This window comes from Bombyx mandarina, chromosome 08 (assembly GCF_030267445.1).
Source record: "Bombyx mandarina strain Sakado chromosome 08, ASM3026744v2".
Classification (NCBI taxonomy): domain Eukaryota; kingdom Metazoa; phylum Arthropoda; class Insecta; order Lepidoptera; family Bombycidae; genus Bombyx; species Bombyx mandarina.
This window is the reverse complement of record NC_143215.1, coordinates 1385499-1411469: the sequence shown is the minus strand read 5'-3', so window position 1 is coordinate 1411469 and position 25971 is coordinate 1385499. Positions and strand designations below refer to the sequence as shown.

Sequence of the window (25971 nt, the reverse complement as noted above, 5' to 3'; positions counted from 1 at the left end):
AAATGGTCACTGAAGGCCATAGACATACGAGTAAGTAAATCTGAGCACAGCCATCTTGCTTTATGGTAGTCACCACTAACCAACCTTGAGGCATATGATCGAAAACTTATTTTAATGTAACTTACGATTACAACTGATTCCCGGCACAAGCAGAGGACCGAGATAACCAGCCTTGTGGACTAAACGTTCTACCACAAGCGATGAGGATGTAGTGGAATGTAATATGTCAGAGACGGCTGTCTCGCCACTAGGATCCAATGGAGCGGATTGCGGCTTGTATAAAAATAAAACAGGAACTGAACATAACGCAAAGGCTTATGACTTGAGGTCGATCACAGTTGTAGGGGGAACACGCGTTTTATTTTGTAAGAATATTCCTTAGTCATGATTGACGTCATTAGCAGACTTGCCTACGGGCCAGCCGTAGTAGCCAGAGTCGGTTTTACAAATTGACAATACTACACTACTAAAATAACAACAATAATTATGGAAGTTCCTAAACATGCATCAAATAAGTTAGTGCAAATAAGCTCTAAGTTTCTGGCGCCGCATTCCACGGACCTCAAGTTTTCGGCGCTGTAGCCTCAACCTTTTATTTTTTTATTGCTTAGATGGATGGACGCGTCCACGGTCCACCTTTAGTGGTTACGGGATCCCATAGACATCAACAATGTTAATGCCGCCACCCACCTTGAGACAAGAGTTCTAAGGTCTCCGTTTTAACAATAAAACGACTGCCCCACCCTTCAAACGCGTTACTGCTTCACGGCAGAAGTAGGCAGGACGATGATACCTAACCATGCGGACTCACAAGGACTCCTACCACAGGTTTCTGGATTGTAAATACAGCCAAGTAAAATAAATTTTTCGTCCTTTAGTTAGTTATGGTCACCCTAGTCTGGGAGGAAGGAGTCAGCGCAAACATTACTGCCGTGTGATACGGGCCGTGCATCCCGATAACAGATTATCATTACTGCTACCGAACCAAAACGGAATATGTCACTCCGGATATTTATACTAACTTTTGGTATTATAAGTCGGAAGACATTTTCAAGATTTTTAACGCGAAAATTTGACGTATTTGGCATTCTTTCCTTAAACCCATATGCTGATGATCATTTGGTGATGGTGGTGAAAATTAAAACTATTACAATTATATTTCTTGTAATTAGAGACGTTTCATTTTTGTTTATTGTCAGTGTTCATATAAAATTTTTTTCTATAAATTCTAAGAAAGAAGAAGAAGAAAGACACATAAATATATGTATATTATTAAAGTTATCTCAAATTTGCATGGAGTTGGAAGGTTTGCTTAAGTTTGCTGCTAGGGACGCCGTTCCAACTGCATACAAATTTGAGTTAACTTTTACGCTATCGAGAACGTTAAAAAAATTGCACTAAGCACACGGTTAGGTAAACGCTTAACATTGCTGCATACGTGAGCATTGATGACCCATACGTTTTAAAAACGAATCTTAAGACCAAACGGTAAATCTCACCATTAACATTCGCTGAATAAACAATACGATATCACGCGTGATGTATTCACTGCATTATTCATGACGGCATGACCTGGACTGCTCTAAGCGATGGGGCGCTTTGATTAAATACCCTGTACACTGACCAGGCTACGTCGAATCGATGTGAAAGGTAACGCTACTAATATCCACTATCTACCGCAGATGAAATAGCGTTCAGAATAGAACAGCGTAAATTAATTTCACCGAAATGAAGAAAGATACCAGCCGTTCCTCTTTTTTACATTCACTCATTCACGCCACACATATCGTGTCAGTCTTCTGAATTTATTCATACAACCTTGTAACTGTACTGAGATCTTAGAACTTATATTTCAAGGTTGGTGGCGCATTTACGTTGAAGATGTCTATGGACTCCAGTAAGCACTTTACACCAGGTGGGCTGTGAGCTCGTCCAACCATCTAAGCAATAAAAAAAAATGTTTGCTTTCATCAACAGTATTCAGAGATCATTTTTGACGCCCAATTTCCGCAACTCTTAGCTTTTGGCAACTCTTTCCTTGAGATTACCTACGACATATCATTATCAAAGACTGCAGACTCGTTGGAACTTCGACAATAAAACTAAGGTTTAACGTCAATTGTTGGCCATTCATAAGCTGGTTTGACGTTAAGCAGGCCGTTGCTAGTGGTATTGTGGACAAATAAAACTACAAAGTGGTTTGATGATGGCTCCATCTGATGGGATGAGGAGGAAGAAATTTTTACAAGATTTTCAAAAATGACCTCAATTGCTGCGTCTGTTTACTGGGCACGCTTTTTTTTATTACTTAGATGAGCGGACGAGCTCACAGCCCACCTGGTATTAAGTGGTTACTGGAGCCCATAGACATCTACGACGTAAATGCGCCACCCACCTTGATTTATTATAAGTTCTAAGGTCTCAAGTGTAGTTACAACGGCTGCCCCACCCTTCAAACCGAAATGCATTACTGGTTCACGGCAGAAATAGGTAAAGTGGTATCTACCCGTGCAGACTCACAAGAGGTCCTACCACCAGTAAAACGCAATGTTTATTATAGATTTATCTAGCTTTAAAATTGTTTTACCAGGGAGGAGTATTCCTAGTGGATCTTCTAAACGTGTACGGTCCTGGGCTGGCTATTCTGTTCGTGGTGTTCGCGGAGGCCGCTGGTGTCTGCTGGGTATACGGCGTGGATCGCTTCTCTGAAGACGTGAAGAGCATGCTGGGGCACAGTCCTGGCTGGTTCTGGAGAGCCTGCTGGTCTTATATCAGGTAAGATTGTCTTTGAAAGTAACTAAGTCCTGAACATTTACATCGTAGAGGGAAACAGATTGTTAATAGCGTAGATGCTATTTATTGATATTTACCAGTGGCAGGACTTCTTGTGAGTCCGCACGGGTAGGTACTACCACCACCCTGCCTATTTTTGCGGTGAAGCAATAATGCGTTTCGGTTTGAAGGGTGGGGCAGCCGTTGTAACTATACTGAGACCTTAGAACTCATATCTCAAGGTGGGTGGCGGTATTTACATTGTAGATTTCTATGGGCTTATATTGGCAGGTCACTGAAACCCATAGGCAACCTGGTTTCACTGTCGCAGTATTTTTATATCAGGTGTCCTTCCTTCAAACTACCAAAAGCGAATACTCAAGTGTTAAATGGTTATGTACCTTTTTTTTGAGCCGAATGCAAAACTTTCGACGAGGTTCCCAGTGATGATTGAAGTGGTGGAACATGTCTGGCGATCGAAGTAGAAATTACGTTCAAAGATTCCCTTATAGAAACAGATATAAGTCAGTATAATAAAAACGTATTGAAACACACAGAAATATCTCAACTCACGTTATCTGCCCTCAGCCCCGTGTTCCTGCTAGTTCTTTTCGTGTTCTCCGTCCTCGCTCACCAGGAGATGCTTGGCGGGGAGTACACTTACCCACCCTGGTCCATCACGGTGGGCTGGGTGATGACCGGCACCACTGTATCTTGCATACCGCTCTACATCGTTTACAAGTTCATAATCACTCCCGGTAGCTGCCTGCAGGTGAGAATTAGGGTCTCCTCTTTTTAATTAACAACCTTATTGAAGTCGTCGTGGCCTAAAGGATAAGACGTCCGGTGCATTCGTATCTAGCGATGCAACGATGTTCGAATCCCGCAGGCGGGTACCAATTTTTCTAGTAAAATACGTACTTAACAAATGTTCACGATTGACTTCCACGGTGAAGGAATAACATCGTGTAATAAAAATCATACCCGCAAAATCATAATTTGACCGTTGAAGAAAAAGAAGAATATCAGTATAGTTTGAACAGCGAAGAATGTATTTAGATTTTTTAGGATCTATCTATCTATTGGATTTATGGCGTTTCCTTTTAGATTTCGCCAATGTCCAGTGACAAGTGTATTTCTCTGCTTATGTCTGCTTTCTATAGCGGGCTTCGTGAATGAACAAGGTAACTAAGAATTAAGTGAGTATCTAAGAATGTTTGATGACAGGATCGCTGTTGATGTACCTAAAACAGATAAGACGCACACAATATACATACAGGGGTTAGTTCATTAAAAGACAGACAAACTACAGCTTAATATTATTATGGTTAATGAATGAACTAGGATCATAATCGCATTTCCTTAGAAACATAAGTTTACTATTCTCAAAAACAGTCTGTACGGTTTATTAGGTACATACATTAAAAGGAATGTTTGGGATAGAAAAATACAGGACCGAAATAATTCACTACCTCCATAACTGCACATATTCGTAAAAGAGTTTTACTTATAGTATTTTTTTTTCAATTTTCAGCGTATAAAAACGATCAAACGTCCCCAAGAAACATCCATACCCCCAGCGGATCCAGCAATCTGCACGCTGTGACCTTACCAGACCACTTGGACCGCTAAGCCTGTTGTCGAGTGGCTGGTCTAACATCAGAGATATCCTACGAGACGACACCAACATACTTCTTAAAATACGTCTGATAATTTGACGTAAAATAATAATCCTCAACAAATCATTTTCAATATTAAATTTAGCGTAGTTGTTAAAAAAATGTAGTAGAAAATAATATATATTATGTAATAATTATAATACCATTGAATTTTCAGTATAGAATACTCATTATTTATAAATATTATATATTTCCGTATCACAAGTATTACGCTGAATACTTTTTCGTAATCTATATGTATATATCGATATTAAATTAGAATAGTCAGTTGAGATTATCCGCTTGTAATCTACATAGGTATTTAATAATAATTAAGTCATGATTGTTGTAGTGGTCGCAAGCTTTATAATGTTCAGGTATAGCTTTCTGAAGTTTTGGAATATATGCGTGTCAGGGTGTTGAAATACACATTAAATGATGCGAGATAGTTAAGCTTTGGTAGATTCAAATTTACACTTGATGTTAAATACTTACTTAGTGGTGTAATGTTTGGAAAGTATAAAAAGCGCGCGTGTAGAGAGTATACAATCTGGACAGCTATTAATCTTATCTTATGAGATATGGAAATTCATTGAAACCTGTTTTCTTTCAGACACTTACAGTTTAATATTGGAAATTACGATTATAATTATTTTATATTAAAAAAATAATTAAATACACGCGATAAATAAGCGTTATTGATAAAAAAACGAATCAAAACGTACCAATTCTTCTGGATAATTCCAAACGAAATTTAGCTTTGATGACTTAGGCATAAGATTTAGTCTAACATTGAATGTTTAATTAGGTACATTGCTGTAAATATGAAACAAGTATTGCTGGACAGACGATAATTTTGAACGAAAGTTTTATAGGATATATTCATAGTTAATCAAATATAAATTCAAAAGTAGAAAAAAAAATTAAAGAAAAATAAAAAAAAATTGTAGATTAGAAAATCGTAATTTTGTTTTAATCTTTAATATATTATTAAGCAAACCCTATTGTATTATTGTTATTAGCATTGTTCTGGTTTGTGACTTGTAGTATTTCTGTATTCCAGGGCAATGAGTCCAGAAATACTACATAATATTAGAATAGGTATAAAAGTAAGTATTAGGTATATTAGTGTCTACAAATATACGTTCTCATATATGTATAAAGTAATTTTATTAAAAAGTAATGGAAGTAGTTAATTGTAGCAGTAATCATATATAAGTTTCAAATGTTTCAGAAATCTAAGCATTGGTAGGCATATTTAATGTATGATTAGGTATTGTAATATTTTATTTCTATTACATTTCATATATTGCATTTAAAGCCAAATTAAAATCTATCGTTTAGGATTAAGGCTTCAATAGTATATCGTTGCGTGAGTAGGATGATTCCGTTTTAGTCTTAGTCATGTACTTACTCGTGTATCAACACTATCCCGTTTAAATATTAGACGTTATTCTTGTAGAGAAAGTTACTGTTTCAAATATTAGGAAATCATTGTTATAAATAATATTATTGTACTTCGCATACTTCTCTAGTATTGTGATTATTGACAACATATTATAAAAGCTTTTTGAAGTTTTCACTTAGCAGAACTAGTCTGTGAAATAGTTGCGCGTATCTTACCTGATATACTATATATTATTGGCTTGTACTTACCTATTATGTGTTGTTCCAAATTTAGAATTTTATAAAAAAAACGTAAAAAATCGTTCATGTACCCATTACTCATTTTAGAGTTCTCTAGGGACATTGTATTGGAATAGTAGTATTGTGTAAAATGTTGACGTTAATCCCAGAAATAAATGCAAATGTGTAACTAAGGCCTGTACCAGCCATTGCAGGTCTTGTAACCCATTTGTTCTAATCCCAGAGAGTTGTTTTATTTCTCGATAGAGATCCTTACCAATATAAAACCCGTTTAAAAATTTGTTTCTGTAACTGCTGCGTTATTAAATAAATTATGATTTATCGCTACAACTTATTGAACACTGTTCTTCAAACACTTCGAATTTAGTTATATTATTAAGAACGCTTTAAGATAGAAAAAAGAGTAAAAATGGGGCTAGTAAGTAGGTAGTACCTTAACAGTAACATAGTTTGGAGGAGTCGTTCAATGTGTTTTCTTCAAGTTTAATATGGTCTTCTTTAGTTTTCGGTAAACCTATTTACTCTAATTAAACGGTTATAGCTACTCTTACGATATTTTTTGCACAAGATAAGAGTTCATGGAACATAATCCTCGTCACCAGCCCACGCGGAACAGCTGGAATTATTTGGGTTACCGCATTTGAGGCATGAAGACTCAATTATATTCAATATTTGCTAACTTACTCTTTAAATTGGAAATTGTCACGGGTAGAAACAAGCCGGGTGGCATTACCTACCAAATATTAAGTGTATTTATTTAAGGTACTTACTTGTACGTACCTACAATATCACCTGTATTATTTAATTTCGCATTTACTGAGTTTATATCCGAAGTTGCGAATACTTTATGATTTTAGCGATAACGAAGGACTCAATTTGGTGTCCGTTGGTGAGAAGCCAAGTTATAAGCTAACACGAAGTATTGCGCTATAGTTTCTCTGACAGAAAAACCATTTATTACAATTTTCAAACATTGTAGAATAAACTAAAAAGTTTTCATTTGAAGAAAATGAGAAATCCATAGCCAACTAGATCATGCGAGACACAGAAATATGACATTTAATTGACAAAAAAACTAAACAACACATTTCGGTACATAGTTATGTAAATTTAAATGGTTCCTGTTTTTATAACTCACGTTGGTAAACATTTTTTAAATTTTACTGTGTAAATTAATGGTGCGCAATGGAGACTATGAAAATGGTACATTTGTGAAGATGTTCATGAGAAAAATCCGCCTTATGTATGGCGGGTAGATCAGTTAGCTTCTCTGCACATTGTGTGAGTAAAACACCGTAAACAATTATTAGGATAGTCGGAGAGACTCACTTCTAAGCTCACTTCACCATCCCTGCAGCTCATAGAAATTAGAGAGCAGTAATGCGTTTCGGTTTGAAAGGCGGGGCAGCCGCTGTACTGTAAAAACTGAGACCTTGTCATGTCTCAAGGTAGGTGGCGTCATTCACGTTGTAGATTTCTATGGGCTCCGGTAACCACTTAACACCGGGTGGGCTGTGATCTCCTCCAGCCATCAAAGCAATCTCTATATATAAAAATGAATTGCTGTTCGTTAGTCTCGCTAAAACTCGAGAACGGCTGAACCGATTTGGCTAATTTTGGTCTTGAACTATAAATTATTTGTGGAAGTCCAGAGAAGGTTTAAAAAGTAGATAAATTTGAAAATGCTCGGAATTAAATAAAAATAGCAATTTTGTTTTTTCTTTGATGTGTCCCCCGTCGGACGGATTCCTTTTGTTTGTTTTTAGTTTATTTTATACAAAAGTTTAGGTCTTTTATTTATCAATTGAGGCACTACGAAGTCTGCCGGGTCAGCTAGTAAATAATAATAAAAGCTAATGGAGCAATTCACTTTGAAAATAAAGTTGGATCGAGAAATTAAGTTGATGTCGCTTACACGGTCATGCCTTCAGAGAGACCCGTGATTACTTACTGAAAGGAATAAACCGGACGATGGTGTCTAATCGTCCGAGACCGTAACACGCCCTACCCATCGACAATACTCAAAATTTCGCGGGACGAATGGTGGAAAAATACTAATCTTAAGAAAGTACGAATCGCGCCTATCTTCTCAGTAACATCCCTAGAGACATTCGTCATACAAGATTACCTATGTGATCTAAAACAGCACTAAACATCTTCAAATTAAAAACTAACTAAAATTTAAAGCAAATCATGCACACAAGTTCCGAAAAACATTAGGGCCTTCGCTCCACCGAGCAATTACACCAGCCCTGTGAATTTTTTTCTCGACTAGCCGGAACATAAATAAAAATAAAGAAAATACAAAAAAAAAAGTGTGCAATTCACACGTGGTAGAAGTGAAACCTTCAAAAGTGTTGGGTTTAAGATAATGAGACGAATGTAGAATATCGGGAAGAGGATAATAATTGTAGGTTTTTGTAACGATCACAGTGATACAAAATTTGATAATTATTTTACATTTTATTCGTATATATTTCATAGATTTATTCAGAATGTATTAATTACGAATATTAGGTACGAAACAGAGCACAAAAAGAACCACTAATATAAGAAACACTATATGATGCATCCCATCTCATTTTCTCCCACGTTAAATCTTATGAATTTACGCGTCTGTCCAAAAACTGTCGCTTTTTCGTTTCATCGCCTTTCGAATCACAACGATGCTAAAGAAGTTTTCACTTCAAGAATTTAATCGAAAAAAATAATCAATCCTCTAGGATATTTGTGACTCTCACTTGGAAACGATAGCGAAATGGCTGAGCTGCAACGGCGATGTGTGGGGGGTCGGACCCACGGTGGTCTTCGCGAGTGCCGCGGCCCTGTTTCTCTACAACGAGCTCGAAGCGACTATATTCACGGCCGGAGACCACGCTCACATCTCTGCGCTGGAGAAGACGCTCATCGTGAGTTTATTTACCATTATAATTTCATTTTTGTTCGCATCATTGATAATTCTACGTGCTCTGAGCGCGTGCCGTTCTGAAGGGCTGGGCAGCTGCTACACGATGAAATTGAGACTTTAATCTCGCTTTTCAAACATAGGCATTCGCTTTGTATTGTCGATGGACTCCAGTGACCATTTAATACCGGGTGAGCCGTGAGCTCTTCAGTCCGTCTGCAACAAACAAACCCACATATTGTTCTCGACAGAATTCACGAAACAAAAACAGTATTTCTAAATTTTTATCGCTTAAACGGGTAAAAGAGCTGACAGCCCACCCGAAGTTGTATGTTTGCCCATAGACAACAAGAAGTTAATGCCGCCGCCCACCTTGAGACATGAAGTTTAAGTTTTGGTTCTTTAGTACAACGGCTGCGCCACCCTTCGAACTGAAACGCATTACAGAATGCTCATTGACAAATTACTTAATATTTTTGATTTCTGTATTTACGTTTTAGTCAAGCATGGTGCTGGGCATGTTGGCTCTGATGGTCCACCTCTGGGTTTGCTCTATGAGATTCTTCCAATATTATCTGGACACACTAATCAGAGATGTTAGTATTTTTAATTCAAACCTTTTTTTTCCTACCTATGCTGATAGCCTTGAGAGGCTATATCAGCTTCTCCTTGACGTGTAAGTGAGCTCACGAGGCCCAAACCGGGTGTGTTGCTAACACTGGCCCTAGCGAGAGCAGTGCTTCGCAGAATCAACCACCGGATCGGAAACGCGACCCACTGAGAAAATCCGGCGAGAAACTCAGTGGGCTGTGTCTATAGGTTAATTCCCTCGTCGAGCCCTTCGTCGCAGGCGACGAGTTCGACGAAGACGGTGACCGGTGCTTGTGGTACCTAAAAGCACCGTTAATGGATCGGGAGGAGCCGTAATGACAAAATTAAACCAGAAAAGCACATCTTCCAAGTAGTAATTATTTCCATATTAACATTTCCGTTCTCTTAGAGTCCAAGCATGCTGCTCGAAATGACAACAGCGGGTCTACTCGGCAGTCAGCATTCGGATATTGTGGTCCTCGGTCCTTTGACGAAGTTCCTGAAGAACCAGCAGCCTCAGATCCATATCACGATCTGCTGGTTCCTGTCGCTTTGCTATGCTGATTACGTCAGGAAGCATTATTGTCAGAGATTCAATATGCCATATTTGGAGCAGTGGTTGGTAAATGACGCGTCGAGGTTACATCTTTTTTGTTTCTTTCCGTATAGTTAAACGTCTGTCGCAATCCGATGTGACTCGCTAAATATTCGAACCCAGTTTTTGGGATTGAATTTAATATTACACACGGTAAAGCATATTCCAATATAAACGACTTAGTGATATAAAAGGCCACGCAAATCATAAGACCTAACCCACTTCGATAAAGCGGCACGACACGAGAATCCTCTCGTCGTAGCCGCCGTATACTACATTGCCGATCCTGGGGGCCAAATGGTAAACAATCGACGTCGCCTAAAACACGTCATTTCGGAATCTCCCGATCCACTAACGGTGCTTTTAGGTACCCCAAGCACCGGTCATCGTTCTCGTCGAACCCGTAGCTCGCGACGAAGGGCTCGGCGAGTAAATTAACCCACAGACACAGCCCACTGAGTTTCTCGCCAGATCTTCTCAGTGGGTTCTCGCGATTCCGATCCGGTGGTAGATTCTGCGAAGCACTGCTCTTGCTAGGGTTCGTGTTAGCACTGTCATCAGGTTTGAGCCCCGTGAACTCACCTACTTGCCCAGTGACGCTGATATGGTCTCTCTAGACCATCAGCTTAGGTAGGAAAAAAAAGACCTAACAGATTTCTACTTCCCGTCTACACGCTGTGATGTGTAATCTAACCTTCGGACCATATCAGCCATCTTAACCATTCGGACCATCTTAACATCATAAAGTTGGGATGATGATCCCTGTGCATGCTGGTGGGCTTAGAGCTTTGCGAGCAGCATTGGAACTCAGAAATTAGATAATTAGAAATGCTTTAATGTCGCATGGATGAAGACACGTGCCATGCCACGTGCTGATTCGAAACAGAATTGAAATGTCGATTTTGGTTGGCTGTTTTTCATCAAAAACTTATATTTGTGAATGTTATAATACACTGTAATGTGGCAATATTGAACTTAGGCAAATAGAGTTGCAAGACCGCGCCAGCAGGAGCGCTCACCGCGCCATGGAGAAGGTGAACAGTTTCGTAGGTTCCGTCCACCAGCGGCTGCGAGGCTTCTCGCGACCAGCGCCACCGAGCCCTGACACTCACACGTAAATGACTCACTCAATTCATCGAGCTTTTTCTTCGATCTTTATTTCCATCGAATGTATATACATTATATACCTACTTTACGGCGTACTACATACTTATATAAGCAGACGGTGTGCGGAAACACAATTGGTTATCGTCGTATTAGAGAATCAAGAAGGCCAGACATCTTGGTTAATAACAAGAAAGACAATGCGTTGTCGGACATTTTAGCGGGTAGTTTTTGGCTTATCGTGTTAACCGCGTTACCAGTGTGAAGACTGGTTGGTAAAAGAGATTGGACAACTGTTTAATCATTAGTAAAATAACTGAGAGCTGGATACACGAAACTTTTCACCAGGTAAAGACCGCAAATTTCGTCATGTTCAATTGAATTAGGTTATATTTAGTAAGGTAAATATAGTTACTAGATTGTCGATGGTAAAGGCAGGCGGATTTTTGTTTATTTAAGAATATTTGACTGTCAGTGTGACGTAGCTTCAGGTATAATGGTATGTACTAGAGTGAGAGCTCGTCTCCGAAGCAGTCGTCGGTGGATGTCAGCGCCCCCGACAGCAAGGAGTCGTGCAGACTGCAACGCGCCGAGCAGGGGAAGGAAATGTGCGTGCGCATCGTCGGTAAATCCAGTGAGACTACGGCTGATGCCATCGAGAAGCTACGAGCATTCATCTCTGTTAGTCTTCTAACGTTATTCCAACGTACACCTTAAAGGCACGGTCTATTGGTGACCTGAAATGAATTTGCCCCACGCCACGAGTTCAATTTGAAAATTGTTTGACGAGCTCACAGCCCACCTGGTGTTAAGTGGTTACTGGAGCCCATAGACATTTACAACGTAAATGCGCTACCCACCTTTAGATATAAGCTCTAAGGTCTCAAGTATAGTTACAACGGCTGCCCCGCCCTTCAAACCGAAACCCATTACTGGTTCACGGCAGAAATAGGCAGTGGTGGTACCTACCCGTGCGGACTCAAAAGACGTCCTACCACCAGTTAGTGATGTCAATTTGAGGATTTTGTTGAACAAAAGGCTTATAAAGGATTATGCCCGGTGCATTCGTATCGACCGATGCAACTGTGCCGGTATTCGAATCTCCCAAGCGTATAACTTTGTTTTTCTAATGAAATAAGCACTTAACAAATGTTCACGAATGACTCCCACAATGAGGGAATAACTTCCTGAACAATGGAGACTTAGACCTCATGTCTGAAGATGGGTAGCGGCAACCACGATGTCTATGGGTGACCACTCAACACGGGGTGGGCCGCGAGTTCACCTGTCTACACACAAAAAGGAGGTCAGGAATGGTTTGTCATAAAGCTAGCAATATTCATCGAAGCGGGGCGGTCGTTTGTTGTACGTTGGGGTGTAGTCTTGCTAATAGTCCTGGTCAGAATCCCAACACCAATTCATTGGGCTTGTTTCGTAGTAATTTAAAAAAAATCCAAGTTTAAGGCCGTTGAGAGAGAGAAAGAGAATACTTTGTTGTACACAAAATTAATAAAAAATGGGAAACATTAAATATAAAAAAGTACAATTGGCTGCCTTATCGCTATAATGTTTATTTACTTCCTAATTTACTGACTGATAATCAAATCAAACCAAAAATTTTTTATTCAGAATAAATGAAAGTACATACTTGTTGAACGTCAAAAAGAACTACCGCCAATTCACAAAAACTAGTCTTCGTCCTGAGAAGAACTGGCAAGAAACTCAGCGGGCATGTCTTTTTTTTTAAATATTCATTTTTACAATGAGTATTATAACGTAATAATTATTGCAATATTGTAATGCCCGGAGCGAGCAACTCATTCGCACTCTGTGCAATCTTATAGATAATCATTGACTTTATAGTAAGCTTTATTGCGCAGATGTTCTTTAATAGTTTTCTTAAACCTATGTATATGTAATCACAGTGGACTGTTGTCGCGATACATTGTTTCAAAATGCAAATGCGCAGGCGACGCGATGCGAGTGCAGCCCTGCATCGGACACCAGCGACGTTGGTGCTGGCGGAACTCCAGCAGAACAATCGGAATGAGGAAGAGCGGCCTTGGAGGAGCATGGCCAAGCTACCCTTCTAACCAACTCTTGTTACAGAAACACTGCACTTCACGTCAATAAAGTATCTATCTAATAATATATAATGTATAATGGAAAAAGAAAACTACACAAGTGTTTCTATTAAGACAATAAATAAATAATAAAAACTGTCTCATAAGTGTTTATAATTAAATATTTAGCAAAAATAAGAGCTCAGAGCAAGCTTCTTGCGTCATAACCGATCATTGTACCAAGTTAATTGGTTTAATTATTCACAAAAAATTTATGTTTAAAAATTTTCAAAACACGACTCCCGTTATACAGCCGGCGCGGCGTCACTGTAGCAATGTAAGGTCTTATCAGAGAGCCCACAATTTCGCATCTGTCAGACTTGTAAGAGTTGGAACAAAGAAACCAGTACATGTGTACATAATAGTTGTGTAAAAAGCTACCTTATAGAAGGAGAAACAAGAATATTACCCCCGGTTATCGTTTCACAAGACGCGATTAGAGCAGCTTACACTTGCCCCCGTGTCTTTAATTACGCAATACTGCTTCATAAAACGCATTACTGCTTCACGAAAGAAATAGACAGGTTGATGGAACCTACCCGTGCGGACTCACAGGACGTCCTACCATCCGCAGTCTACCGACAATGACGCTTGGTGACCAGTACGGTTGGAATAAAACTCCAATAACCGACACAAAGTTTATTGAACTACACAGACTTGGAGTATCGTTTTTTTCTGGGCCCGTCTCTGATAACCGTGGAGTCGCTGAGGGCCCGGCGGAGGGCGCAGGGCCGCTGTCCGGAGTCGCTCGGGCGACGCTCCGCGGAGGGCGGCCGGTTCAGGTAGTAGCCATATGGGCCCATCTCGCGGCGCTGCCACGGGTTCGTCGTGATCCTGAACCACCAAGTTTAATACTATAACCTAGCACAATAGAGCAACACATAGATATGCACAAACAGGCAAAAACAAAAGTACTACCACCATAATCTCGTCCGACCGGTTTGTTTTTTAACCGACTTAAAAATAGGCAGTTTCCCAATTCGGCTGTACTTTTTCGAGTGTTACCTCAGAACTTTTTTTTTTTAGATAAACCGGGTTTGGTAATTCTTTTTTATTTGAAAGCTCGTGCTTTTCGCGTGGTCTCATTGAAATAAGATCTGATGATCTGAGCGGTAGTTTTACTTTTTTTAATTAGTATAATTATTTCTAATTGCGTTACATAGCGGGCCATTCAAAATTATTGACAAAATACGATTTATGCAAATTGCTCTTTTTATTTTATCATCAACAATCTATATCTATCTATCAACACTAATATCACTTCCCATCTTAAATTTCGAGAATGGTTCTAATCGAACACACCCCATGGGTTATATCATCTTGTTTATCAATCAATGCGTCACGCTCTTCTACCACTTATGACTAGACCTGAAACTTCTGTGGTTTTGAGTCAATTTGTCTCGCATACTGACCATATCATGAGCGGCTGACTCTCTGGCTTCGCTCTCGTGTATAGATAATAAGCCAACGGTCCGGCCGCGAGCATCCAGACAACCCACAGCTGCATGAGCTGACAGCTCTCGGCGTCTTCTGGACCGACACTGTTATCAAGCTGTCACCGGAGAAGTTTTTTTTTTTTATTGCTTATATGGGTGGACGAGTTCACAGCCTACCTGGTGTTAAATTGTTACTGGAGCTCATAGACATCTACAACGTAAATGCGACACCCACCTTGAGGTATAAGTTCTAAGGTCTCAAGTATAGCTACAACGGCTGCCCCGCCCTTCAAACCGAAACTCATTACTACTTCACGGCAGAAATAGGCAGGGTGGTGAGGTGATACGTACCCGTGCGGACTCACAAGAGGTCCTACCATCAGTAAAAAAGAGTAAGAATTACACAGAGTAACACTTATGTACGGAAGTAGATCGAATAGTTCACGGCTCACACGGTTTAGTAGTGAATGGCGCCTCCACCTTGCTATATGAGGTGGAAATCTCAGAGCTCTACTGCGAACAACTGATGAGAGCTTTCTTGAGTTGACTTGAGAGAAAGCGGCCGGAACTAATCAACAGAAGGGGTGTGGTTTTTCATCATGATAACGCTAGACCTCACACATATTTTGACACTCAGCAAAAATTAAGAGAGCTTGGCTGGGAGATGTTAATGCATCCGCCGTATACTCCTGACTTTGCACCTTCAGATTTCCACCTGTTTCGGTCTCTTTAGAAATCTTTGTTTGTTTGCAGTGTCAGGTTAACATCACGAGAGGACTGCCAAAACCAATTGTCGCGGTATTTTAATCAGAAGCCCCAAAATTTCTATAGCAATGGGATCATGTCTCTACCTACAGGATGGCAAAAAGTTATCAAACAAAATGGTACCTACATACTTTAGTTAAATGTAAATAAACTATATTAAAAAATGTTGTGAATTTGCTTAAAAAATGCGAAGAAACTTTTTCCCCAACCTATTACATAGACATCTCAATGGCAAGCACGATGTTGTGTCCGCGAGTCCGGTAAGCCCGTAACGTTAGTTAGACCGCGAACTGGTCTGCTCAGTCAGCAGCCTGTCAGCAGTTGTCAATGTCCCGCAAGAATAATACCCAGCCAACTGGCGCCCGGTAAACGAACTACAAACAAATATTAACACCTCCGGCGGCGATACGGTACATTTGTATAAGCATATTTGACTACAGCTTTCGCGATTTTCACCAGCACCGCCCAGAAATGTAAGCTGTAGATCACCATCCACAGGAAAAGGAGATTCTGAAATATAGATACAAAATCATCATAAACATATTATAGTTTGTATATCATTTTACTTCCTATTTAACTTGGGAAACTCCATGTTCCTCCGGCCATCTGGATAGAAAGCGATTTTTTTTAGGATTGAAGGATTGCTGGTGGCCCGGAGGCCTTTCCAGTTTCACCAGAACAGGCGGGCGAGCAAAGTCTCAGCCAGGAGAGGTAGGAATTGCTAGCAGCTGCCCGAGCGCCTCCGAAGGAGACCTAGCAACTCAAGAGCAGCTGCTTCGCGAATGAATCTACTACCGGATCGGAATCGCGACCCGCTGAGAAGATCCGGCGAGAAACTCAGTGGGCTGATTAATGGGTCAGGTTGCACGTCGAACTCTTTGTCGAATTCGACGAGTACGGTTACCGGGGTTCCTAAGCCTGCTCCTAGTGTTAGAGATGAAGGCGTCTAATGCAAAGATTATTTTGGATCTGATGGATCCGTAAGGACGTGTGAATGCGATTATTACGCGATTTCATATTCCTCGTATAACACGTGTTCTCTTTATACAACGCGGGAATTTCCCGCTTTTTTTTAAATTCAATTGTTCATAACTTGATTCTAATAAAACGCACATATTCCGTTCATAGCACACTTTTCCTTAATATTCGATTTGAGCCGCTTTTGACGAGAAGTTAAACGTGAATAATTTATACGTAACGCGCGTTATACGAGAATACTACAACGCGGAACCGATCCACCGGGTTATAGGCGGGATTACTGTACGGAGGCACTGTACTAACTTGCAACACGAGCTCCCAAAACGGAACCCTACGGAACGCGAAACGTCTGAACAAGGCTGCGATCATTCTCTGCGCCAGCAACACGGCGCCAACCGCCCACAACACCGTCGGGGCCGCCGTGGCCAGACCTTCGCCGCATTGTGCCCATTGAACGAACTGAAATAAAGAATCTATTCTACCTTTTTTTTAAATGTTTAGATGGGTGGACGAGCTGACAGCCCACCTGAACCCATAGACATCTATAACGTAAATACGCCACCCACCTTGAGATATAAGTTCTAAGGTCTCAGTATAGTTACAACGGCTGCCCCACCCTTCAAACCGAAACGCATTACTGCTTCACGGCAGAAATAGGCAGGGCGGTGGTACCTACCCGTGCGGACTCACAAGAGGTTCTACCACCAGTAAAGTACCTCTTTGTTTTCTATTTCTCTCGTAGTGAAAACCTGTTTACTACAAGCATTTGCACCGTCCATAACTATTAACACCTTCCAATAAGGAATAGCAACCCTCAAAGAAATGAAACTAGCAAAATTTACAGACGCACTACCGGTAAAGTACATTGTAGGTTAATCCTGCCTATTGCTACCGCAAAGCAATCGTGCGTTCTAACTTGAAATGCCGTTGGAGACTTTGAGGTCATATTTCAAGGTGGGTGGCGGCAGTAGCGTTGTGAGTTCTTTGGACACCGGTAACCACTAAATATCATTTGGGCCATGAGCACATTCACTCCTTAAATAATTTAAAACATACTTTAACATTAAACGCAATGTAACACGTTTAAAATGAGCTGTCAATAGGAAATGGCGGGAGGGCAAAATTTTCATAACCTACGTTATTAGTTTTCTAAATTATTTAATAAGCTTGAGCAGATTAACTAATTAGGTTTAACTAGTAATTTGGCTCTTTAGAGCCCTCAGACACAGCCCACTGAGTTTCTCGCCGGATCTTCTCAGTGGGTCGCGTTTCGGATCCGGTGGTAGATTCTGCGAAGCACGGCTCTTGCTAGGGTTCGTTTTGGCAACGTCGTCAGGTTTGAGTCCCGTGAGCTCACCTACTAGTTAAGGTTACGCTGATATAGCCTCTCAAGGCTATCAGCTTAGGTAGTAAAAAAAGGCTCTTTAGTTTTCAATGTGTGTCTGAAGACACATCCCAGACTAGGGCTTGGCTGCGGGTCGGTCTATTATTATTAATTTTTTTTTTATTGCCTTTCTAGGCAGACGAGCATACGGCCCACCTAATGGTGAGTGGTTACCGTCGCCCATGGACTTCAGCAATGCCAGGGGCAGAGCCAAGCCGCTGCCTACCGCTTAATACTCTCCACAAGCCTCGTTTGAAGAAGGACATGTCATAGCGCTCGGGAAACACCGTGGAGGGGAGCTCATTCCATAGCCGGATGGTACGTGGCAAAAAAGATCTCTGGAAACGCACTGTGGATGACCGCAGTGGCTCCAGGTAGTATGGATGAACTCTACTCCGGTGGCAGGCGGTGCGATGGTAAAAACGAGACGTTGGTATCATCTCGAACAATTCCTCAGAGCACTCCCCATGGAACATGCGGTACAAAATACAGAGGGAACCGAAGTCCCTCCGCAGGCCCAGAGGCTCCAAATGATGATGATACTAGATTATAGTTATAGTACAGTCCATGGCTGTCGAGACTAGAGAAGCGACGCTCTATTCCTAGACGGCGACCATTTCAATGTGTATTTACCTCATAACTTTCAATTTCAACGTAATTCCATATTGTATTCCACATCACATGCATTTGAAGTTGCATACATATGCGTAACGTGGTTGTCGATAATTCATTCGAGTTGTTTATTAGATTTTGAACATTGCAATCAACTGTAATATTATTTAATAAAATTATGTGACGTATACTCAAAGGGAATTTTGAAAGGTGTCAATCATAGATAATATACTTAATATTTTAGTATTTAATATTTAATATTTTAATATTTTACGGTCAAGTTTCAGGGACACGACCTTCAGCAATGAAGAAAGCGACGAAGAAGAAGAAGAAGTTTAATTTTTGTTTATTATTACATAGTCATGTCAATGTTCTCATTCAAGTAAATGTTTGCAGTGGTCTCTCTCTATCTGCCTCAAATATAATGATTTGAACTGGCGTATCTCCTACAAATCATAATAATATATTTTTTAGATACACTATTTTACAACGTAAATATTATTTTATTATAAGCTAATTTTTTTAATGAAACGGACTATCTCCGCGATGAAGGTATAAAATCGTGTAACAAAGTTTAAGCCTTAAATCCTTTTAAACCCTTCAATCTTAAGTCATTCTCGCGGAGTCTCTGGAATATGCCCTTATTAATTACTTTTCAGAGATTTTAAGCACAGAATTTTCGGCTGTGTGCTTTTAAAATTTTACAATTCAGCTGCTTGTTCGTAAAAAAAAATAAGGAAATTAACTTTATAATTTCACGTTAGAAAATAAAACTGTAATGTACTAAGTACGGTATAACATAGACAGGCACAAATATTCATATTACCTTGAATTTTATTTCAAAATGGTACTTGATTGTGATTTTTCTATTTTCAAATTTAATAAATTTAAGGTTATAATTAATAATATTTAGGCAAGGCATCAACTGCACAAATTAAAAAAATTCTAATTTGATTAGTATTCGATTAGATAATCTGTAAGAAGTCTTTAGGTTACCTGTCTACTTCAAAATTGTAAAATTCAAAATAACAGTAAATACTTTTCTTTTTTGGAAACTGGCCATTCTGTTTTTTTTTAAATCAAATCCTTATTTCGTCAATAGATGTCACTGATCAATTAATCTGAATCGCGATGACGAGGTTTTCAAACAATTGTTTATATAGGGTACGAGGATGGACATCAGCATACTAACCTTGCGTAGGGTGTACCGTGATCAGGATGGCGGTTGCCCCGGGCTGGTTCCGGTCATTGCACTGCGATCGGGTCGAACCAGTCTGTGACTATCTCATTTAAGAGGTACGTCGTACGTACAATTTTTGGTAGTCGGACATGCGTACTGCGCAGTCCTTCACCTAGAAACCACTAAAACTTACTAACAAATCCAATTTCTACGTTAACTTATAATCAGGACTTTATATTCAATTAAAACCAAGTAACAATTAAATAATTGAATACATTCCATGAAAGCCTAAAAGAGAATATCTATGAAAAGCAGTTTAGAAAATACAACTGAAAATCTAATCAGTAAAACAACCAGTCCAAATAGGTAATTCATAGACTTGCGCAAAACATCACTTGCCAATGTAATGTGATATGACATCACTTTTACAGACAGGTGATATTACTCGAAAACATTACACATCACTCTTAACATTACTCGGTGCGTTCAATAGATACTGTGACGACGAATACATTGTATCTATACACCCGAATCATTACTTAAGTGATGTGTTCATACACATCACTTAGGTAATGATTCGGGTGTCATTACAGTAGTGTATTACAATACAAAGTATGAACTTTGTATTGTAATACACTGTTATATTACTTGACAGAGATTGACTTACTTAATAATATAATAATTTTATTTTTTACTTAATATAATTTATTGCGGGATGAACGAATTTCATATGGCGACTTAGACTGCAAATTGAGCTCGACAATAATGTTAATATACGAGAGCAGTAGATGCATTGTTTCGGCGCGGTCTCCTCAAAATGCATCCAAAGAGGACTGTACTTTCATTTAGACGCCGTTCTTTCTTTCACTTATTAAACACGCATTAAAACAAATAATAAAACTATTTTCAAACAAGTGCTTAAGTAATTCAAACACAAAAATTAATATGAAATATTACTAAACAATTACGAGCGACTAGCGATTTTACAAAAGTTGCGAATTAAAAATTAAGTAACTACTTGCGGGGAACTACTTGCTGGCCGCATGAAAAATATAAACACAAATACCTGTATTAAAATTCAGACGTACCATAGGTATAAAAATGTACCTAGCGGCCAGGGCATACGGTTCAAAATCACTAGGAATAATTCCGTGTCGCTTGCTCATTTATTTTGGTCGATCGGTCTGTCTCGCTCGCTCGGTTCCGTTCGTGTATTAAGCAACATTACACGACAAAGAAAGAAACATGTTGCGTGATAGTGTGATGTTTGTTTCCTTCGCGTAATGTGTGATGTTGCATTACATCGTAGAGTAATATTACCGGAGTAATATCACTCGCATTACTTACACATGTCTAGTAATTCACAGTTAGGGCAAAGCAAAGAGCAAAAACATGCTGGTATAGATAGAATTCAAAAATAATCTAGACTGCTGCAACATGCATTATATAACATTTTTTTTTTGTAAAGCACTGGTTATGCTTAGAAAACTGTCGTGAAAAAGTAATGCACGCATAAAAATATGGGTATTAATTAAGGTCTCCTTGGGAGCCTACCCGTCTCATCATTTACTGCCGTATAATAATATGAGCAGACGAGTTCTACGCAGTCATCGGAACACGAAGGCTGGCTTAGATACATGAGATCAGAATCGTAATTGTAACATTGTTGCTACAGTAATTTCGCTACCATACCATTCCATACCATACATATTACCTACTACATAATTTAAGCCTCCAGCTAACAGCCTGGCCACGGGACATTCGCTTGTACGAATATTCGCGCGGTGCGAACGGCGAAGCGTCTAGCGACTAAAATAAACACATAGCAATGTACTTGTCAAGCCACGCGCAACGGCGACCGGCGAAATGTACAGAGCAATTCGCGCGGGCGACTTGCGACGCGGCGGGCGAGCAAAACAAATGCATGAATAAGGACGGTGCGAGCCACGGAGTCGAGCGGTAGTCGCGGCGAATAGTGCACTGATTAAATGAGATTAGTTGTTTTCGCCGCGAAAAATGAACACTTAAATTTTTATTGCTGAAATACTAGCTAGACCAGCTATTTGGAAGTCTAGCCACCCAAATCCAGCCAAATATGTTCTACATACATTCTGTATTTCTCGTGCTTCTTGTGGAATTCTCCATCTATACTCCAATTCTTATTCAAATCATGTACTCCACAATCTCAATAGGTCTTGAACCAAAAAACTATTACTTTCTAAGCAATATCGAGATAATTTCGATATAGACATTTCGCTGTCTGACTTCCTTACTAGTCGCGGCGGCGAACATAACTACCCGTGGCCTGCAAACGGTGCTGCGCGAATGGTCGCCTCATCCGCCGCTTCGTCGTTCGCACCGCCGATCCCCGTGGCCAGGCCGTAATCTATTTGCTAAGGCAATCTCAAACGACAGAATTGTGATATAAGACGGAAAGTTGAAAATTATTACACAGTAGAATAGCACGGTGACGGAAAGTCAAAAAGGGCTAGTGACAATTTGTATTGGAAATGTAGATAGATACCTACGTAAATTTAAACAATAAATTGTCAAACTTTTTAAGGTTTTTTACACGCAATAAACAAAGAGGTATTTCTCGCACAGCTCTTTTTTTTCTTTTTGTTAAAACTTAAACCTCTTATGAATTAGGTTAGACAACAGAAAGCGTTGTACTTTAAACGATGATAAAAGATTCGAACCATCCTGCTGTGATCCGTACTTTGTTTAATCAAAGCCATAGAACTTGATGAAAATATGCTAAGTTATTGTGGTCAAGTATAACTCTGCTTAAACGACGTAGAAATTTATACAATATTTCTTCATTTTCCACTATTTTGGTACAGTCCTAATGAATTAAATCTTTCGCTGCACATTGTCTAACACATACCTTCCTAATTTATTTTTGTTTGAGGTCTAGTATTTTATACTGTAACTTCAAAACAATTTTGAACAACATGACCAGTGATTTGTCTAAAACAATATATAATTAGACCACCTTCTTACCAGCTTTTTTATAATTGCAAACAGCATATAATGAAAACCATGAAAATCAAAGTGATATAGTTAATGTTATTCTATAAGCAATACTAAAATATTCATGTAACCAAGAACACAAACATATAAATTTAATATCATTTTTAAGTCATTAAAAAATTTAACCTGTACCAGTAATTAATAAGCACTCTGTGCTTATAGTATTTACTAACCCAAATTAACTAACCCATAGTGGCCATATTATGCTCGTAATCCCCGATGACAACTGTGTACAAAGAAAGGAACAACACATCAATAACATTTTATTTCTCAAATCTTTCTCACATTTATAAAGAATGGGTCAAAATCACACTGTTGGTTAAAGTAGATCTATGTAATATACCATCAATGTTTCTTGAAAGACAAGGTTAACATCAATGTGTTCAGAATGTTTAGGAAATAATTGGAAAACATTTTTTTATTTGTTATCAATATTATTATTTTTTAAATCATACTTTATCATTTATTACCAATACACACCTGCATGACAAAAACAGTGTAATTTTACCTTGACAAATATTTTATATAAAAACACAGATTTTGTTGTAAAAAATACACTCATTTGTATAAATACTAACAAATTCTGTAGTTGCAGTCTGGAATTAACTTTTCATTTCTGCAATCTTGATGTTGGAGTGCATCCTGCAATGATAAAAATACGGACAACTGAGATCATTCAAGTTACTACTTCCTAGAAAAAGATTACTACGAGAAACTTAAAAAAAAGTGCCACTATATGCTCCATTAAATACTTTGGTATTTGAAAGTATGGCTCATACAAGCAGTCAGCACTTTAAAAAATTCACATAACTTAAATTGGAATTCATAAACACTAAAGAAAAATGTTATGAGTTAAGTATTAACCCTGAAAATTCCTGCACAAGCCAGGAGCATGTTTTAAAGTTCTTCCACCTAGCAGGTTTATTTTTTCATGAGCTATATCTGTAAATGTTAAAGTCAAAAAGATCATTTTTTTGACTGACATTTGATCACTTTTTCATCAAGATGAGATTTTATGTAACAAAATCTTTCAATATAACTTCTCCATGTTCTTATATGTTCACACCTTTATGTCCTATTGACTTCAAGATTTTATACGTGTCAAAGACCAATCTCGATACATTAATTTTATTACTTTGTAGTCAAATCTAGAAGTAGGCAATGATTTGGGTGTCCCTGGCTATAATGACATCCATGAGCAGCAGTGACATTTAAGTACTATAAGTTGTGTTATATGCTGTCAAGCTTTCTATGGAGGCAATAAAATAATAAATGACATAAATCACCTAGAAAAAATGCTTTGATTTTCACATTTAATTTTTTTATGTCATTGTATGTATTAGTTTCTAAATTAAATCCCACTACTACCAAATCATGTTCTTCATATAAATATGTTCTGGGACGTTTTATGGAAAACAAAAATGATTTTCTTTCCGTATCTAATTTGGTAGCCTAAAAAGCTATTCCAATTATGTGTGAACTGGTAGGTGAGCTCCCAGGGTTCAAACTGTAAGGACTTGCTAACAGTAACCCTAGCAAAAGTAGTTATTCACTGAATCTACCACTGGATTGGCATCAAGAACATAATGGGTTGGATCGACAAGCACGGTGTCCAGTGATTGGAGTCCCTAAACGCACAGAGTGGATAGAGGGAATCGGATAGGACACGTTTAGGACGACGGCAGCTTTTCTTTGCCCTTTTTGCCTAGGTCGGGTAGGTATGTAATTAGGTGTGGCCATGTTATTGTAAGAGTAGTATCGTTTTTTTTTTTTTTTATTGCTTAGCTGTGTGGACGAGCTCACAGCCCACCTGATGTTAAGTGGTTACTGGAGCCCATAGACATCTACAACGTAAATGCGCCACACACCTTGAGATATAGTTCTAAGGTCTCAGTATAGTCACAACGGCTGCCCCACCCTTCAAACCGAAACGCATTACTGCTTCACGGCAGAAATAGGCGGGGCGGTGGTACCTACCCGTGCGGACTCACAAGAGGTCCTACCACCAGTAATTACGCAAATTATAATTTTGCGGGTTTCATTTTTATTACACGATGTTATTCCTTCACCGTGGAAGTCAATCGTGAACATTTGTTGAGTACGTATTTCATTAGAAAAATTGGTACCCGCCTGCGGGATTCGAACACCGGTGCATCGCTTCAACACGAATGCACCGGACGTCTTATCCGTTAGGCCACGACGACCACAACCAAGTGTCACAACACTTTTTCAAATAAATAAATGACAACCGTAAACTTATCTAGGAAGAGCCTTCGATATTATACCTAATTAAAGCATTCGTCTGGTCACAGTGCCGGAACAACTTTATTGTTGATGAAGATCATAAATTTAAGACAACTAAAGCCTTTAACAGAGAAAATCAACTCTGCTTACCTTTATTTTTAGTAACCTCGTGTTTGCACAGTGGCACACTTAGTCTAATTGCTTCAGCCATTATCTGGTTCATATTTTGAAAATAGAACAAAATGTCCCTTCGCAAATACGTTAACTTTGCTCATTATAAAATAAATAACGACAAAGAAGTAAAGATGATAAAATTTTAATTAAGATTATGAGAATCTTGTAATCACAATTAATACAATAGATATTTTTTTGGAACAGGGACCATAGACAATACATGGCGTCTGGCGAAGTGGCGACCATAGACCTAGTGGCGACTAAGTGTATCTATGGATTGGCGACGCTCGCTCAGGGCTGCGGGTTGCGAACCCCAGCATAGAGCAAAACTATAGATATGCTTCAAAAAAACTGTAGAAAACTGTAAATATCAAATTAAAAAACAGCAAATCTACATCTTTATCTTTATATTATATTTTGTATAATTTAATGATAGTAATTTAAAATACATTGTAGGGAAGGCATTAAAAACAAGAGAAGTCGTATAATTATCAAAGTTTTAACACGTTGACTGCCATGTTGGTCACCAGTACCCTACGTGACGCACTGTAGTAATTATATCGCTCTTCGATCTTCATAACAAAGTACCGGAATATTTAGTAGACTCTGGGAAAGACGAATCCGAAAATACCGAGAACTATTTCTAAGAGACCTAAAAGACTAAAACATACTTTAACAAACAAAAAAAGGCAAAGTTAGGCAATCCAGGCGCTTAGTAGCAGAATACGACATGATTACTTGAGTGCGCCGCGTAGGGCACCAATAACCTA

At 39.0% G+C, this 25971-nt stretch overlaps 3 protein-coding genes and 1 non-coding gene across 10 annotated transcripts in view; 3 read left to right on the top strand and 1 right to left on the bottom strand.

Annotated features, from left to right (window-relative positions):
* The window catches only part of Sert (serotonin transporter), a 36968-nt gene extending 30669 nt beyond the window's left edge, over positions 1–6299 (top strand). The window contains exons 11-13 of the mRNA XM_028176942.2: positions 2591–2775; positions 3361–3544; positions 4307–6299. Of these exons, the coding sequence (XP_028032743.2) occupies positions 2591–2775; positions 3361–3544; positions 4307–4378 (441 nt within the window). The 3' untranslated portion in view covers positions 4379–6299. The remainder of the gene's footprint in view (positions 1–2590; positions 2776–3360; positions 3545–4306) is intronic.
* A 637-nt stretch (positions 6300–6936) lies between these two features.
* LOC114244932 (uncharacterized) lies at positions 6937–13643 on the top strand. 3 transcript variants are annotated; one of them, XM_028176890.2, is made up of 7 exons: positions 7119–7358; positions 8801–8986; positions 9483–9578; positions 9983–10191; positions 11148–11282; positions 11785–11953; positions 13242–13627. In XM_028176890.2, exons 1-7 carry the CDS (start codon positions 7323–7325, stop codon positions 13320–13322), a joined length of 912 nt encoding a protein of 303 aa, XP_028032691.2. In that variant the 5' UTR covers positions 7119–7322; the 3' UTR covers positions 13323–13627. The 3 variants fall into 3 exon arrangements, with proteins under 3 accessions (XP_089585505.1, XP_028032691.2, XP_089585504.1); XM_089729379.1 differs by lacking the exon at positions 11785–11953 and having other exon boundaries at positions 6937–7358; positions 13242–13643; XM_089729378.1 differs by lacking the exon at positions 9483–9578 and having other exon boundaries at positions 11783–11953.
* Positions 13644–14019: 376 nt separating this feature from the next.
* LOC114244979 (uncharacterized) lies at positions 14020–25419 on the bottom strand. 5 transcript variants are annotated; one of them, XM_028176976.2, is made up of 8 exons: positions 25178–25419; positions 23362–23425; positions 22971–23009; positions 19763–19922; positions 16878–17033; positions 16011–16106; positions 14808–14947; positions 14020–14229 (listed from the first exon to the last, which is right to left on the bottom strand). In XM_028176976.2, exons 5-8 carry the CDS (start codon positions 16941–16943, stop codon positions 14043–14045), a joined length of 489 nt encoding a protein of 162 aa, XP_028032777.2. In that variant the 5' UTR covers positions 16944–17033; positions 19763–19922; positions 22971–23009; positions 23362–23425; positions 25178–25419; the 3' UTR covers positions 14020–14042. The 5 variants fall into 5 exon arrangements, with proteins under 5 accessions (XP_028032777.2, XP_028032775.2, XP_089585507.1 ...); XM_028176974.2 differs by having other exon boundaries at positions 22957–23009; positions 25178–25414; XM_089729381.1 differs by lacking the exon at positions 19763–19922 and having other exon boundaries at positions 22957–23009; positions 25178–25414.
* Positions 19755–19919, top strand: LOC114245001 (U1 spliceosomal RNA). The gene has a single exon (XR_003624746.2). It is a non-coding gene; the product is annotated as a U1 spliceosomal RNA (small nuclear RNA).
* Positions 25420–25971: the final 552 nt, after the last annotated feature.